Source organism: Lutra lutra, chromosome 15, assembly GCF_902655055.1.
Source record: "Lutra lutra chromosome 15, mLutLut1.2, whole genome shotgun sequence".
NCBI classification, from domain to species: domain Eukaryota; kingdom Metazoa; phylum Chordata; class Mammalia; order Carnivora; family Mustelidae; genus Lutra; species Lutra lutra.
Genome location: NC_062292.1, coordinates 45,577,979 through 45,591,996, shown reverse-complemented (window position 1 = coordinate 45,591,996; position 14,018 = coordinate 45,577,979). Strand labels below are relative to the sequence as shown.

General features: G+C 36.4%; 2 protein-coding genes across 5 annotated transcripts in view; both read left to right on the top strand.

Moving 5' to 3' along the window:
- The window catches only part of CFH (complement factor H), a 260,381-nt gene that overhangs the window by 55,620 nt on the left and 190,743 nt on the right, over positions 1-14,018 (top strand). The window lies entirely within an intron of this gene.
- Positions 1-14,018, top strand: part of LOC125086406 (complement factor H-like) — a 39,260-nt gene that overhangs the window by 5,321 nt on the left and 19,921 nt on the right. Inside the window, exons 2-5 of the mRNA XM_047705718.1 lie at positions 418-423; positions 10,165-10,338; positions 12,833-13,009; positions 13,762-13,944. Of these exons, the coding sequence (XP_047561674.1) occupies positions 10,176-10,338; positions 12,833-13,009; positions 13,762-13,944 (523 nt within the window). The 5' untranslated portion in view covers positions 418-423; positions 10,165-10,175. The remainder of the gene's footprint in view (positions 1-417; positions 424-10,164; positions 10,339-12,832; positions 13,010-13,761; positions 13,945-14,018) is intronic.

The following is a 14,018-nucleotide window of genomic DNA, read 5'->3' as shown; positions in this document are numbered from 1 at the left end:
ATGGCATCTTGGGTAGGTTTTGCAGGTTGAATAGGGGTTAACCAGATAAGGATGATAGGAGGGAGGACATCTAGGACTGAAGAAACATCAATTGGTGTAAAAAAGACTAACAGTAGATCTGCAAAAATGGAGGCTTGAGATCAGTTCCCACATTTCTAAATCCTCCATCAATGGCATTTCCACAAATGCTGCAGGTGTAACTGGGTATAGTGTGTGTTGTTTTTCTTCTTTTTCTCTTTCAATACTTATTCTTCAAGATTGTCATGAGAATTATTCAGATGCCAAATCATTCCTGCTAGAGTTTTCAAAAGTCTGCAATTACTGTCACCCTCTGACCCAGCTCCATTTTACAACAACCAGTCAGTATAGACTGTTTTAAAAAGCTACCATTTTGACTTGAACAATAATCGGCATTAGGTTTTAGTGATCCAAACACTACACATTCCACGAAACTTGATTTCAGTGATGTAGTCAAGCTGTATCCTGAGAGTACTTATTTCAGCCCTCGTTATTGCATACTTGTTTTCCGCCTGACTTGTTTTTGCCAGTATCTGTTCTCCTATTTGTTTTTCATAAGCCTGGAATTATATTCATGGTATTTACACGGTTAAAATTTCAAGAAGTAATTGTATAATCATACTTCTAAATTTAAAAATTATTTTATTTCTTCAAATGCCCTAATAATGCAATATAATCTCTCTTTCTCTAGAGTTAATTTTTAAAACTTCATTTGTGGACACCTGAGTGTAAGCGCTTAGTCAGTTGAGAAACCACTTCTTGATTTCAGTTCAGGTCATGATCTCAGGGTCATGAGATTGATCCCTGAATAGTGCTCTGCATTCAGTACAGAGGGGCTGAGATGCTCTCCTCCCTCTGCTCCTCCCCCCAACCCCTTACCCCTGTTCACATGTGCACACAAGTGTGCTCCCCTCCTAAATAAATAAATAAACTCTTTTAAAAAATTAAAACAAAAAATAAAACCTTCACTACAACTGATGTTTTCTTTATATAGATATATATTTAATTGGCCAAATTCCTTTAATTATTCTCATGTTATTTACAAAATACTTTGAATATTTTTTATTTTAAGAAGCTAATTGGATCATATATATATGCACATATAACTAATATGCATATATACCAATGAGAAGTTGGAAAAGAATTTTTATATAAAATATCTACTTTTGCTATTTCCATTTTGTCCATTTGATTTTTTTCTAATTTGATTTTTAGTTTTCTTAATAATATATTTTAATATCTACTAAATTTAAAATTAGACTAGCTGAAAGATAGTATCTCCTGTTTTTTGTCCCCCAAATTATTTTAGAAAAACACAGTAATTGTATGAAGAGAACAACTTTAGGCTACCAAAGCAATCTGGTACACATTTCATTAAGGTTTTCTTAAATATATAATTTATCATGATTTATTTCATTTGATTAAGACTACTTATCAAATAACAGTTTATAGATACACTGATTTAAAAACAAGTAATTAGCTCTCCGTTTTATGTTAATATTATCCCTTCAAAAAAATTGAAATTGGAAACATTAAATAAATAATGATTATTAAATTATCAAGGATACTAGTTTTTAACTTAAAGCAATTATTTATAACTATGTCCCTCAAATAGAAGCAAAATGAATCCCAGTCTTATCCAATAAAAAAAACTATTTACACTCTTATTTATGGAGAGAATAGTTTTAAATTACAAAATCAGGCCAAGAGAATAAAAAGTTCACCAGATAGTTTTATAATTTTTTTTTACAAAATTAAGTGACTACATAAACATGTAAGTTGAAATATTTGTTGTTTAAACTTAAATAGTATGTAAGACAATAGAAAGTTTAGTTCACTCATTAACTTAGAACTTGAGAATAGAGATATTATTCAAAAAAAAAAAAGAGTCATCAGCTAAGTCTTCCCTGAAAATGTTTGTATGCCTTTGAAATATGTTTATGTTACCTACTTAAAACTGCCAACTTAATTTAAACAATAGTGGTAACTGTAAATTCATGCCAATAATTTGACTGCAAGAGCTGAAATTACTCTTTTTGTCTAATTAAAAAAAAATTTTGAGAAAGTAGTTTAAGTAAACTTTACCTTTTTAGGTCAATTCAGACAAGTAAAAGTCATGTTTTGTAAGATATGCCTAATTCCTGTTAGAACACAAGATAGTGGGGCACCTGGGTGGCTCAGTGGGTTAAAGCCTCTACCTTCGGCTCAGGTCATGGTCCCAGGGTCCTGGGATCGAGCCCCATATCGGGTTCTCTGCTCAGTGGGGAGCCTGCTTCCTCCTCTCTCTCTGCCTGCCACTCTGCCTACTTGTGATCTCTGTCTGTCAAAAAAAATTAAAAATATTTAAAAAAAAGAACACAAGATAGTGAATCATTGAAATATTTTGTTATGACATGAGCTGATAATGTTCAGCGTGTTGAAGATTAGAACCAAAGCAGACAGGAGGTGTATTTAAGGTTAGAGGATCTGAGTATTATTGAGAATCATTCCTTCTATAAAACAGGATGGAGATGGTCATTCTTCTCAGGGAGCTTACATTTTGATGGCAGGATAGATGAAATCCTTGTAAAAGGATTATGAATAATAATTATGAATCGTGAACTATGTTGGGAAAGAAGGAAAGTAGGGGCTGAGGGAAAACAACAGAGATGGGGTAGTGGGGTAAGAGCCTTTAGCTGGGCTGGTCTGAAGTGGGTCACTTTGAGGAAATAATATTTGAGCAGAACCTGAAAGATGAGACAAAGGCAACCACCAAAAGTCTCCGGTGCACATGATGCAGGAGAGAAAACAACCAAAAGACCTACAGGAAAAAAATACATTTGAGATGCTGGACAAAATACGAACAAATCAGGGAGGCTTTGGCACAATGAATACGTGGTAAAGGAAACAAGATGATACCAGAGAGAATGGCAAGAGCCAGATAGGGGGTTCCAAGGGCAGAGTAAGGAGTTTGGAATGTCTTACATGTTAAAGGGGAAGTCACTAAAGAATTTTAAACACAGGAATGGCGTGACCAATTTTGCAATAACTCCTATGTAGCCCTGTGGGGAATGGGAGGACAGAGGCTTGGAGACTGGTTAGCAGGCCATTTCACAGTCAAGGTGGCAAATGATAATAAGCAGAACTAAGATCCTGGAGATGGCCGTAGAAGGATGGACAAATGGGGTAGGGGGTGGTGATACCGTTTTCTTACAGTCAAGAGCTGCCATTTAAAATTCATGGAAATTCTTAAGAATTACTTGACGTAAAAAGACTAATCGTTAGGAGAACTCTTCCTCTGTAGTAAACATACATAACAGTAAATACCATGAGAAGGGGGTAGGAAGATGACGTCAAAGAGATATATCCTTGTCTTTTATATCTGGTCGCTAAAAGCAGTTAATAAAGTTGAAAAATCAAGAATTACCTTGAAATACAACCAAGAGGGAATGCATTTGGCTCAGGCTAGTTAATGGGCTGATCTTGTGTGTATGTGTCTGTGTATTGATTGCTGTTTTGTGGATGGATTATTCCTTTGGTAGATTTGTTACTTTTTAAAAAATAATTAAGAGGAACCTGAGTGGCACAGCCCATTAAGCGCCTCGCTGTTGGTTTGGACTCAGGTCATCATCTCAGGGTCCTGAGATCAAGCCCTCTGTGGGGTTCAGAGCTCAGCATAAAGTCAGGTTAAAACTCTGTCCTTCACCTCCTCAGCCCTTCCCCCTTCCCCATCTCAGCTCCTCCCCACCCCATGCAAGCTTGTGTTCCTGTGCTCTCTCTATCAAATAAATAAATCCTTTAAAAAATAATAATAATTTAAATTGAGTAAATTAATTGATTAAAAAAACTTTATTACTCTTCCCTTGCATTAACTTAGTAGGATAGGAACTAATACTATCAAAATGTTAATATACTAATGAAAAATATTTCTGTATGCACAATATAGCAACATATTTGAAATTTAACTAATTTATTTTTCCAGTAATCTTTATGCCATCAGGTGGATCTGAATTTCTAAACTGAAAAGCACACATATTAGCCTATAACAAAGCATAAAACTTTCATATGAAAACATGAACAATAAACGTAAAACTAACAACTACCAAAAGAATCTGGCTTTTGGTGGGGGGGTAGAAATGAGGAAGTTGGGGTCTGTGTTGTTTTATGTTAGGCCATCACCACTATTGAGTGGAGAAAAGTATGTTTACTTAAATTCTAAACAAAACTGTACTGTGGAATCATTTCTTAAAAGTTCCCTAATATAATAAATATTGTGAAAATGTCTATGCTACCTAAAGCAATCTACACATTTAATGCAATTCCTATCAAAATGCCATCCATTTTTTTCAAAGAAATGGAACAAATAATCCTAAAATTTATATAGAACCAGAAAAGACCTCGAATAGCCAAAGGAATATTGAAAAGGAAAGCCAAAGTTGGTGGCATTACAATTCTGGACTTTCTATTACAAAGCTGTCATCATCAAGACAGCATGGTACTGGCACAAAAACAGACACATAGATCAATGGAACAGAATAGAGAGCCCAGAAATAGACCCTCAACTCTATGGTCAACTCATCTTCGACAAAGCAGGAAAGAATGTCCAATGGAAAAAGACAGCCTCTTCAATAAATGATGTTGGGAAAATTGGATGGCCACATGCAGAAAAATGAAATTGGACCATTTCCTTACACCACACACAAAAATAGACTCAAAATAGATGAAGACCTCAATGTGAGAAAGGAATCCATCAAAATCCTTGAGGAGAACACAGGCAGCAACCTCTTCGACCTCAGTCGCATCAACATCTTCCTAGGAACATCGCCAAAGGCAAGGGAAGCAAGGGCAAAAATGAACTATTGGGATTTTATCAAGATCAGAAGCTTTTACACAGCTAAAGGAAACAGTTAACAAAACCAAAAGACAACTGACAGAATGGGAGAAGATATTTGCAAACGACATATCAGATAAAGGGCTAGTGTCCAAAATCTATCAAGAACTTAGCAAACTCAACACCCAAAGAACAAATAATCCAATCAAGAAATGGGCAGAAGACATGAACAGACATTTCTGCAAAGAAGACATCCAGATGGCCAACAGACATATGAAAAAGTGTTCCACATCACTCAGCATCAGGGAAATACAAACCAAAACCACAATGAGACATCACCTCACACCAGTCAGAATGGCTAAAATTAACAAGTCAGGAAATGACAGATGCTGGCGAGGATGCGGAGAAAGGGGAACCCTCTTACACTGTTGGTGGGAATGCAAGCTGGTGCAACCACTCTGGAAAATAGCATGGGGGTTCCTCAAAATGTTGAAAATAGAACTACCCTATGACCCAGCAATTGCACTACTGGGTATTTACCCTAAAGATACAAACGTAGTGATCCGAAGGGGCACGTGCACCCGAATGTTTCTAGCAGCAATGTCTACAATAGCCAATCTATGGAAGGAACCTAGATGTCCATCAACAGATGAATGGATAAAGAAGAGGTGGTATATATACACAATGGAATACTATGCAGCCATCAAAAGAAATGAAATCTTGCCATTTGCGACAACGTGCATGGAACTAGAGGGTATCATGCTTAGCAAAATAAGTCAATTGGAGAAAGACAACTATCATATGATCTCCCTGATATGAGGAAGTGGAGATGCAACATGGGGGGTTAAGGGGGTAGGAGAAGAATAAATGAATAAATGAAACAAGATGGGGTTGGGAGGGAGACAAACCATAAGTGACTCTTAATCTCACAAAACAAACTGAGGGTTGCTGGGGGGAGGGGGGTTGGCAGAAAGGGGGTGGGGTTATGGACATTGGGGAGGGTATGTGCTATGACGAGCGCTGTGAGTGTTTAAACCTGGCGATTCACAGACCTGTACCCCTGGGGATAAAAATATATTATATGTTTATAAAAAAAAAAAGTTCCCTAATATAAATGTGCTAAAAATTTGCTAAAACTGAAAGGGAAAATGACTATATATGAAATCCAACACAGGTGTTATTTAATACACAAAAGTACCATTTTTTATGGAATTTAAATGAAATGATAAACATTTTCATAATGAATATGTTCCATGATGGGTTTCAGCTCATTTCGTTATTTGTCCCTTGCCTTTTAAAAAGAAATTTTAGAATGGACTGTTAAATGATTGTCATAAAACCAAGTAAAGAAAGGAGTTTAGCAATTAAAGTAATAATAAATATGTATGGTGATAAATATCATTGAATTTCACTTTTTTATCTTTTTATTTAAATTCAATTAGCCAAACTATAGTACATCATTAGTGTTCAATGATTCATCAGTTGCATATACCAGCCAGTGATCATCACATCACGTACCCTCCTTAATGCCCTTCACCCAGGTACCCCATCCCCCCACCCACCTGCCTTCTGTAACCCCCAATTTGTTTCCCGGAGTCAAGAGCCTCTCATGGTTTGTTTCCCTCTCTGACTCTTTCCCATTCAGTTTTCCCTCCCTTCTGCTATGGTCCTCTGCGCTATTCCTTATGTTCCACATATGAATGAAACTATATGATATTTGTCTTTCTCTGATTTACTTATTTCACTTTTACTTATTTTCACTTATTTACTTCCTGCAGGTGATACCCTGCAGTTCCATCTATGTCTATGGAAATGGCGGGTATTCATCCTTTCTGACGGCTGAGTAATATTCCATGCATATATAAACCACATCTTCTTTATCCATTCATCTGTTGAAGGACATCTCTGCTCCTTCTGCATTTTGGCTATTGTGGACATTGCTGCTATGAACACTGGTGTGCAGGTGCCCCTTCTTTTCATTACATCTGTATTTGGGGAATAAATAACCAGTAGTGTAATTGCTGGGTTGTAGGGGAGTTCTATTTTTAATGTCTTGAGGAACCTTCATACTGTTATCCACAGTGGCTGCACCAGCTTGCATTCCCACCAACAGTGTAAGAGGGTTCCCCTTTCTCCACATCCTCTCCAACACCGTTGTTTCCTGTATTGTTAATTTTAGCCATTCCAACAGGTGTGAGGTGATATCTCATTGTGGCTTTGAATTGTATTTCCCTGAGGACAAGTGATGTTGATCATTTTTTTAAGTGTCTGGTAGCCATCAGTATGTCTTCTTTGGAAAAAATGCCTATTCATGTCTTTTGCCCATTTTTTTTTTATTTGACAGACAGAGATCACAAGTAGTCAGAGGGGCAGGCAGAGAAAGAGAGAGAGAGGAGGAAGCAGGCTCCCTGCCGAGCAGGAGCCCGATGCAGGAGTCAATCCCAGGACCCCGAGATCATGACCTGAGCAGAAGGCAGAGGCTTAACCCTCTGAGCCACCCAGGCACCCCTTCTGCCCATTTCTTGATTGGATTACTTGTTCCTTGAGTGTTGAGTTTGATAAGCTCTTTATATATTTTGGATAGTAACCCTTTATCAGAGATGTTATTTGCAAATACCTTTTCCCATTCTGAAGGTTGCCTTTTAGTTCTGTTGATTGTTTCCTTCACTGTGCAGAAGTTTTTTATCTGATGAAGTCCCAATATTTCATTTTTTTTCTTTCTTTCCCTTGCTTCTAGATATGTGTCTAGGAAGAATTGCCTCCTGTGTTCTCTAGGATTTAGAGGTTTCCTGTCTCACATTTAGGTCTTTCATCCATTTTGAATTTATTTTTGTGTGTATGGTGTAAGAAAGTGGTCCAGGTTCACTCTTTTGTATGTGGCTGTCCAGTGTTCCCAACACCATTTCTTGAATAGACTATCTTTTTTCCATTGGATATTCTCTTCTGCTTTGTCAAAAATTAGTTGACCTTACATTGTGGGTCCATTTCTGGGTTTTATTTTGTTCCATTGATTGATCTATGTATCTGTTTTTGTACCAGTACTAACCTCTTAGGATGACCCCAGGTTTGATATACAGCATGGAGTCCAGAATCATGATGTCTCCAGCTTTGCTTTGCTTTTTCAACATTCCTTTGGCTTTCCGGGGGGCGGGGCAGGCTTTTGTGTTTCCATGTTTTAGGTAGGTTGTTCTAGCTCTGTGAAAAATGCTGGTGGTATTTTGATAGGGATTGATTTCAATGTGTAGACTGCTTTGGGTAGTATAGACATCGTAACAGTATTTGTTTTTCCGATCCATGAGCATGGAATGTTTTTCCAATTTTTTGTGTGATCTTCAGGTTCTTTCATCAGTGTTCTATAGTTTTCAGAGTACAGATATTTTACCTCTTTGGTTAGGTTTATTCTCAGGTATCAGATGGATTTTGGTGCAATTATATATGGGACCTATTCTTTGATTTCTCTTTCTGCTACTTCAGTATGGGTGTAATGAAATGCAAGAGATTTCTGTATGTTGACTTTGTATCCTACAACTTCGCTGAATCATGTATCATTTCTAGCAATTTTTTAGTGGAGTCTTAAGGGTTTTCCACGTGGAGTATCATGTCATCTGCAAATAGTGAAAGTTTTACTTCTTCCTTCCCAATTTGAATGGGAAATTTTATTTCTTTTTGTTGTCTGATTGCTGAAATCTATGACTTCTAGTACTACGTTGAATAACAATTGTGAGAATGGACATCGCTTTCTTGTTCCTGCTGGTAGAGGAAAAGCTCTCAGTTTTTCCCCATTGAGAAATATATTAGCTGTGGATTTTTCATACTCAGACTTCATGATGTTGTGATACATTCCCTGTGTCCCTACTTTCTTGAGGGTTTTCATCAAGAATGGATACTATACTTTGTCAAATGCTTATTCTTAGACAAAATGTCAGGACTGAGAATTTCTTCCCAAAAGAAAGAACACAGGGGCAGGAAATGCTGCCAGTCCTCTCCCTTGTCCCTGGAAAGGGGAGTTCGTGCCCACTGCTGCCGGGGAAGCCCTCACAAAAGAGGGAACAGTCTCCCCTTATGTGTTCCAGATGTCCCTCAGATACTGCCTTCACCCTGACTTGCCCACCTGTGATCTATCCCAGGCAGACCAGCTGAGTTTTAGAACTCAAAACTTTAGCGACCTGGCATGGTGCAGATCTGTGCTGGTCCTCTGCAGGAAGGTCTCACCATGTTGAAACTGATGCAGGTTATCCCAGAAGGGCAGTCGCACCAAAGCACAAGGCCATGGTAGTTTGGAGCAAAATGTGTCAAAGAACCAGTGTTTGAATTAGCTGCCCTCAGCAGATGTCTTGGGAAATGGTGCCTGTCAGTTTTTTCTCCCAGAGAGACAATGAATGGCACCTCTCCCAGATGTGCTTCAAGAGGAGGGAACAGTCTCTCCCAGGACATCCCAGGGGATCCTCAGACTGCATCTTCTGCCCCCAGGCTATCTGCCCTCCTTCCTCACAGGAACACTGCAGGGCCCTCAGGACTCAGCACTGGCCATGCTGCAGACTTCTAAAACTCTAGTCTTTCAACCCACTGGTTGTAAAATCTCACAAAAATCAGCCCCTCTCATCTTCCCAGTGTCTTTGGGGATGTGTTTTCCTTGTGCAATCCCCTGTGTACTCCTCTCTCTCTCATTCCCACTTTCTCCTGCCTCTCTCCATGACCAGTGCTCCCCTCCCCAGTACCTGTGATCCATTTCTCCCCTAAATCCAGTCTCCGGACCTCCTACCTTCCATGATGTGGCCCCTTCTCTCCCTAGTTGTTCAGTTTATCAATGCGCAGATCAATTTTGTGGGTGTTCAGAATGATTTGGTATTTCTCTAGCTGTGTGTAAGGGATGAGGCAAGTACAGTTTTATAGAATGTTTAAAAATTTACTTGCATAGTTGAAAATTAATCTTGAATCAACCAATCTGGCCTATTTGTCACACTGCTAATGAGTCTGGCAACTTAATTAACAAAATGTCATTCTGCTTTGCTAGATAAGGTATGATACATCTGTAATGGCCTATTTTATTATAAGCATGGGATAAACATGTAAGTATATTGAGAAAAGTGTTCTTAGAATAAATTTTTCACAGTATTTAAGCAATAAGAAAAACTGTGTAGACACATTTTTATTTTCATTTTGAGTAACTTTTTCAGGACAATGATTTATCACTGGTATTCTTAGATTCTTTTAATATGATACATAATTTATTAGCACATACTAATTAAAGTTTTTTACCTCTTTGGGATGAGATTTAATTGCATTGTCCATTAAAAAATATTAGAAATGAAACCTTGGATTCTATTATGCATTAGAATCTTGTGACATGCCAGTATTGGAGAATGCCAGAATCAGAAGTAATAGCCAGTGGTTTAAAGTCAATGACAAGTTGGACTATGAATGCCTTGACGGATTTGAAAGCAGAGATGGGCGCGCAGGTTCCATAGTGTGTGGTAATGACGGTTGGTCTCATAAACCAGAATGTTATGGTAAGTGCTGTTTTTTCAGGTATTCTTTTTTTTGGGGATTAACAAAATCAACAAAATATATTTAAAATGTTCCATTTTGAACAAATTTGCATTATTTAAATTCATTATTAAGAGATAATGACTAAAAACAAGTGTCTCCTGATTCAATGCAACCTGGGAGAACAGGGTGTTTTAAGGCCCAAAGACAATAATTTATCTTTAACACAGTACATTAATGTTTCCTATGGGCCATATGCATGATAGATTTGTAAATAAAGTATAATCATGTTTCTTAATCCAAATGCAGTCTTTCATATTATTTTAAATGGGGGTCTTTTAGTGTATGACATAAGAAAACCAAAACTATAGTTTCTAACAATTTCCTCAGCTGTTTTGCTCTTGAGTTTCAGCTTTTACACCTTCTACCTCGAGTGTTAATTTCCTCAGCTCCCAAAGCTCGTTCTTTTCTGACTTGGACAAGTTCCATGGACAATTATTACATGACTCTCTGTGTGTTTGCGAATCCACTATTTTCTAGGAGTAGGAGAAGGACTTGAATCTGTGGGAAACTTGAGTGGATTTAGAGTGTTCCAAGCCAAAGGAACAATTTGTGCAAAACCTTGACAATGAAACAATATTTGGGAAATATCAGGGTGAGCAGGTTCTGCTCAAGATTTGGGAGAGTTTTATGGACTGAAGCTGGATAGGAAGCAAAAAAGGATTATTCAGGTTATTTTCAAGGCAAGTCAGCCTTTAGATTAATTTTTTTAATTGCTAAAAAGCCCTAAAGAAGTCTTAAGGAAAGAAAGAATATAAATGTATTTAGAGGTTTTTTTTTTTTTCTCTGTACATTGTACTTGTGGTGGGGAAGAAAGGATTCACGAGTGTATGCAGGATGTGGGGATAGGGATAAGGTGACGGCTGACGAGATGCAAAGCAGAACACATTCGAGATCTACTTTCTTGGTAAAACACAGCTGATGTTTACTAAATACTGGATGCAAGACAGAGTAATAGTCAAGGGATTCACATGCTTGTTTTAAATTTTTTTCATAAGCAAGCGGGTAAATGGCAATGCTTTTCTATGAGATGGTGCTGACAGAAGAAAGAGCACTTTGGGAGGAACATCACAGCTTTTGACTTGAGCACGTTATGGTTGAGCTGCCCATGGACAGTCAAAATTGGATATGTAAACTACGGAGCTGAATATATGGGTCTAACTAAGAGAGATATATTTGGAATTGTCACCCAATAAATGATGATAGCAAACTGGAAAAGAATACAGAATAAAAAGGGAAGAGAGATCAAGACTGAGGCCTGAAGCATTCCAATGTTTAGGTGTCAGGCAGAAGAGAAGTAGGTGGCAAGGTAGCTAGAAAAAGGAGGACCCAGAGAACAGGAAAAGAAAACATTTTAGAATGGCTGTTCTCATAGATGTGAAGAGAAGGAAGTGATTAAAGGATAAGGAAGTATAAGTGAATCCTGTGGAGTCATTCTGGTCAATTCCAATTCCCTCATTCACTAAATTCCAATTTGACTAAACATGTATCCTAAGGCAACAACCAAGCTTATTTGGAGCTTTGTTCATTCTTCTTTATCTGCAAAATGTTTTAATAATTACAAATGCTCAAATATGTCAAAAGATTGTTTTTCATTTTAGTGTGATTCTAATATTTAAATTCCAGTTTTTAATTTTGCAAATTAATTAGCAAGATAGGAGGGTTCCAAATTTGAAAAATGCACTTTTTATAATATTTAGGAATGTCATAAATATCACAAATATCACAAACTTGACAAATTTAAAGGGATAATTTTCATATTCTTAAATTGAATCATCATAATCAACAGTTTATTAACAGATGATATAAATTATAGGTTCAATAAGAATAGATAGTTGTATATTATATAAATACTCAGGACACCTAGAATATGCCTGATTATGTGGCCTTGAACATGTTTCTTTATTTTGTTTCATGTTTCAGTTTATGGTTCAGTTTTATTTCTTTACTAATTTAATTAACATGATATAATATAAATTAAGCAATTTTAATAGTGTCTTTAAGCCACATTAGAAATGCCTTAAGTGTGTTCTGGTTCTCCAATTATATTTACATTAAATTAAAATACCAATTCTTATCTGAGTGCAATTTTAAAATTATAGCATCACTTTTTCTAATGCAAGAGAATACTTTCCTGTTTTGAGAGTACAAAACAATATCACATTATATTTTATAAATAAATGGCAGTTATAAAATCAGATCCAATATAAGCAAGTTGACATTACAAATAAATTTTCAGGATACATATATTGCTATTCAATGCCTTAATATTCCTTAGTCCTCTATGAATTTAGGTGTGTGAAATCTAATATGGAATATTTTTCAAGGAGGAGGATTTATCTGATGCCCCTCTGTATATGCAGTATTCAGATCCTCATTTTTTATAAGACACATAAAATTTACTTTGGTGATGATTGATTAAATATTCTCACTAAATTGTTTGACCTTTTTTTATAGAAATAGAATGCAAGGTTCCAGAAGTAAAAGAAAACTTAATTGCTAACCCCAGAAAGGATAAATATAGAGTTGGAGACATGTTGAAATTCTCCTGCAAACCAAGACTTAAAAGAGTTGGACCAGATTCAGTTCAATGTTACCACTTTGGATGGTCCCCTAATCTTCCAACATGTAAAGGTGCATATCTATCTTACAATCGCTAAAATAAGAATTAGGGTTTGGATATCAGCCTTTTTTTAACCTCTTGATTTTCTGTTGGCTTTGAGTGTGTCTATAATCTAGTGCATTAAGCCAGGACATGTACTCGGTGGATAGATCCCTCAGACTTCCTTAGTTAAGCAATTAATCTCCAATGTTTCTTGAAATATGTAGTGGAAGTATGCATAGATACACATATGATGTCTCACATTCCTTTTGTTATTTTTCCTTTTGCCTACAGTTCCACCAATAATATTGGACGCTTTGTATAGCATGGGCCTTTCCTCAAGTTTCATTGTGTCTAAATGATATTCAAGGAACTTATTGTCAATTCAATCATATGTATGCTTAATCAAAGTTAAAACATCTTGATCAAATGCTTTTCTCAAATCATGTCATTTTCTCCAACACTTTTGATAAAATGTTTCCATGGAATATGAATATTGCTGTAATTTACACAACCAAATTTATTAATTGGTTTGCACACATCTTTAGAATATCTAGATTATTAAACATATTTTCTGGGCTTAAATAGACTTCCAATACCCTCGTTCAGTGTAAGTAACAGAACTGGGAAACTGTTTCTGGTGTAACACCGTTGTTTAAGAATGCTATAATAAATTATATGGTACATTACATAAATTAATTTTAAAAACTCTCTATTTTATGGATTTGAAGTTGTAGAATAGATAGATAATTTAACCATTATTTACACAGTATTTCTCTTCTAGAGCAAACAAAACAGTGTGCTCCACCTCCTCAACTCCTCAATGGGGAAGTTAAAGAAACACAAAAAGAAATCTATGAACACAATGATTTGGTGGAATATGTTTGCAATAGTAGATTTCTGATGAAGGGTTTTAAAAAAATTCAGTGTGTTGACGGACAATGGACAGACTTGCCTATGTGTATTGGTAATGTATAAAAAATATTCATATTTAAACAGAAATCAACACTCTGTATTCATATAAACACATAAATTGCATTT